The 1,480-nt window shown below is 37.2% G+C and overlaps 1 protein-coding gene across 1 annotated transcript in view; it reads left to right on the top strand.

The window, feature by feature from the left end:
* Positions 1-146: 146 nt before the first annotated feature.
* Positions 147-1,480, top strand: part of LOC107756904 (ryanodine receptor 3-like) — a gene marked incomplete at both ends in the record, with an annotated part of 4,830 nt that continues 3,496 nt past the window's right edge. Inside the window, one exon of the mRNA XM_016574231.1 lies at positions 147-367. Within this exon, the coding sequence (XP_016429717.1) occupies positions 147-367 (221 nt within the window). The remainder of the gene's footprint in view (positions 368-1,480) is intronic.

Genomic DNA, 1,480 nt, shown 5'->3' with positions numbered 1-1,480 from the left:
TGACTAAAAATCACTCAAAACTCAAAACACAGCGACACTTCAGATGTGATAACGAAAACCTCCTGCAGCGTTTCAGATGAGTCATTTACCGTTTGAGTCCTTTTTATTCATATGAATCATCTCTGAGGTGTTGTGTTTGTTCCCAGGAGGCTTTGCGCACCACAGAAACGGCTCTGGCTATGAACAGGTACATCGGTTCGGCGGTGCTGCCTCTGCTGACCCGCTGCGCTCCTCACTTCTCCGGCACAGAGCATCACGCCGCGCTCATCGACTCCACGCTCTACACCGTCTACCGCCTGTCCAAGGGCTGTTCGCTCACCAAAGCCCAGCGCGACGCCATTGAGGAGTGTCTGCTGGCCATCTGCAAGTGAGAACAGCTGCTCGTTATCATACAGTAATGAGCTCCTGATCACCCTGTCAGCCGCTTAACTGCACTTGAATGAATTTAAGGCCCCTTCACAGCAAGAACGATAACTGTAGCGATAACGGCAATGAAGTCCACGGCAATAACGTCACAGAGGAACGATATTGTTGCAGTCCCATTCAGAGCGATCTTTTCCAGCTGATGTACGACAAAAACATTGCAAGCCAATCAAAATATTTCATGCTTCTTTATCAAAGCTGCTGCGAGCTTATAGTAAACACAACATTATGATCCGCTTGTGTGGACGCTAATGTATCGTTATAATTGTCATAGTTTTGTTATAGTTATCACTGTAATTATTGTTATAGTTTAAGTTAGTTTTGCCATTTCTAAACCGTTATAGTTATCGCTATAGTCATCGTTGTAGTTATAATTATCGTTACAGTTATCGCTATATTCATTGTTATAGTTAGAATTATCGTTATAATGGTCGTTATAGTTATCGCTATAGTCATCATTATAGTTATCACTGTAGCACAGGATATAGTTATCATTATAGTCATCGTTGTAGTTATAATTATCGTGATAGTCATCACTATAGATATTGTTATAGTTATCGTTATAGTCATCATTATAGTTATAATTATCGTTATAGTTATCACTATAGTCATCATTATAGTTATCACTGTAGCTCTGGTTATAGTTATCTCTATAGTCATCGTTGTAGTTATAATTATCATTTTAGTTAACACTATATTTATTGTTATAGTTATCGTTATAATGGCCGTTATAGTTATCGCTATAGTCATCATTATAGTTATCACTGTAGCTCGGGTTATAGTTATCTCTATAGTCATCGTAGTTATAATTATCGTTATAGTTATCGCTATAGTCATCGTTATAGTTATAATTATCGTTATTATTTATCGCTATAATGGTCGTTATAGTTATCGCTATAGTCATCATTATAGTTATCGTTATCACTGTAGCTCGGGTTATAGTTATCGCTATAATCATCGTTGTAGTTATAATTATCATTATAGTAATCGCTATAGTCATCGTTATATTTTATAGTTATCATTATAGTTATCGCTATAATGGTCGATATTGATATCG

Source organism: Sinocyclocheilus rhinocerous, unplaced genomic scaffold, assembly GCF_001515625.1.
Source record: "Sinocyclocheilus rhinocerous isolate Xijiao unplaced genomic scaffold, SAMN03320098_v1.1 scaffold6436, whole genome shotgun sequence".
In the NCBI taxonomy this organism is placed as follows: domain Eukaryota; kingdom Metazoa; phylum Chordata; class Actinopteri; order Cypriniformes; family Cyprinidae; genus Sinocyclocheilus; species Sinocyclocheilus rhinocerous.
Note: the sequence above shows the minus strand (reverse complement) of the source record. Positions and strands in the feature narration are given on the sequence as shown.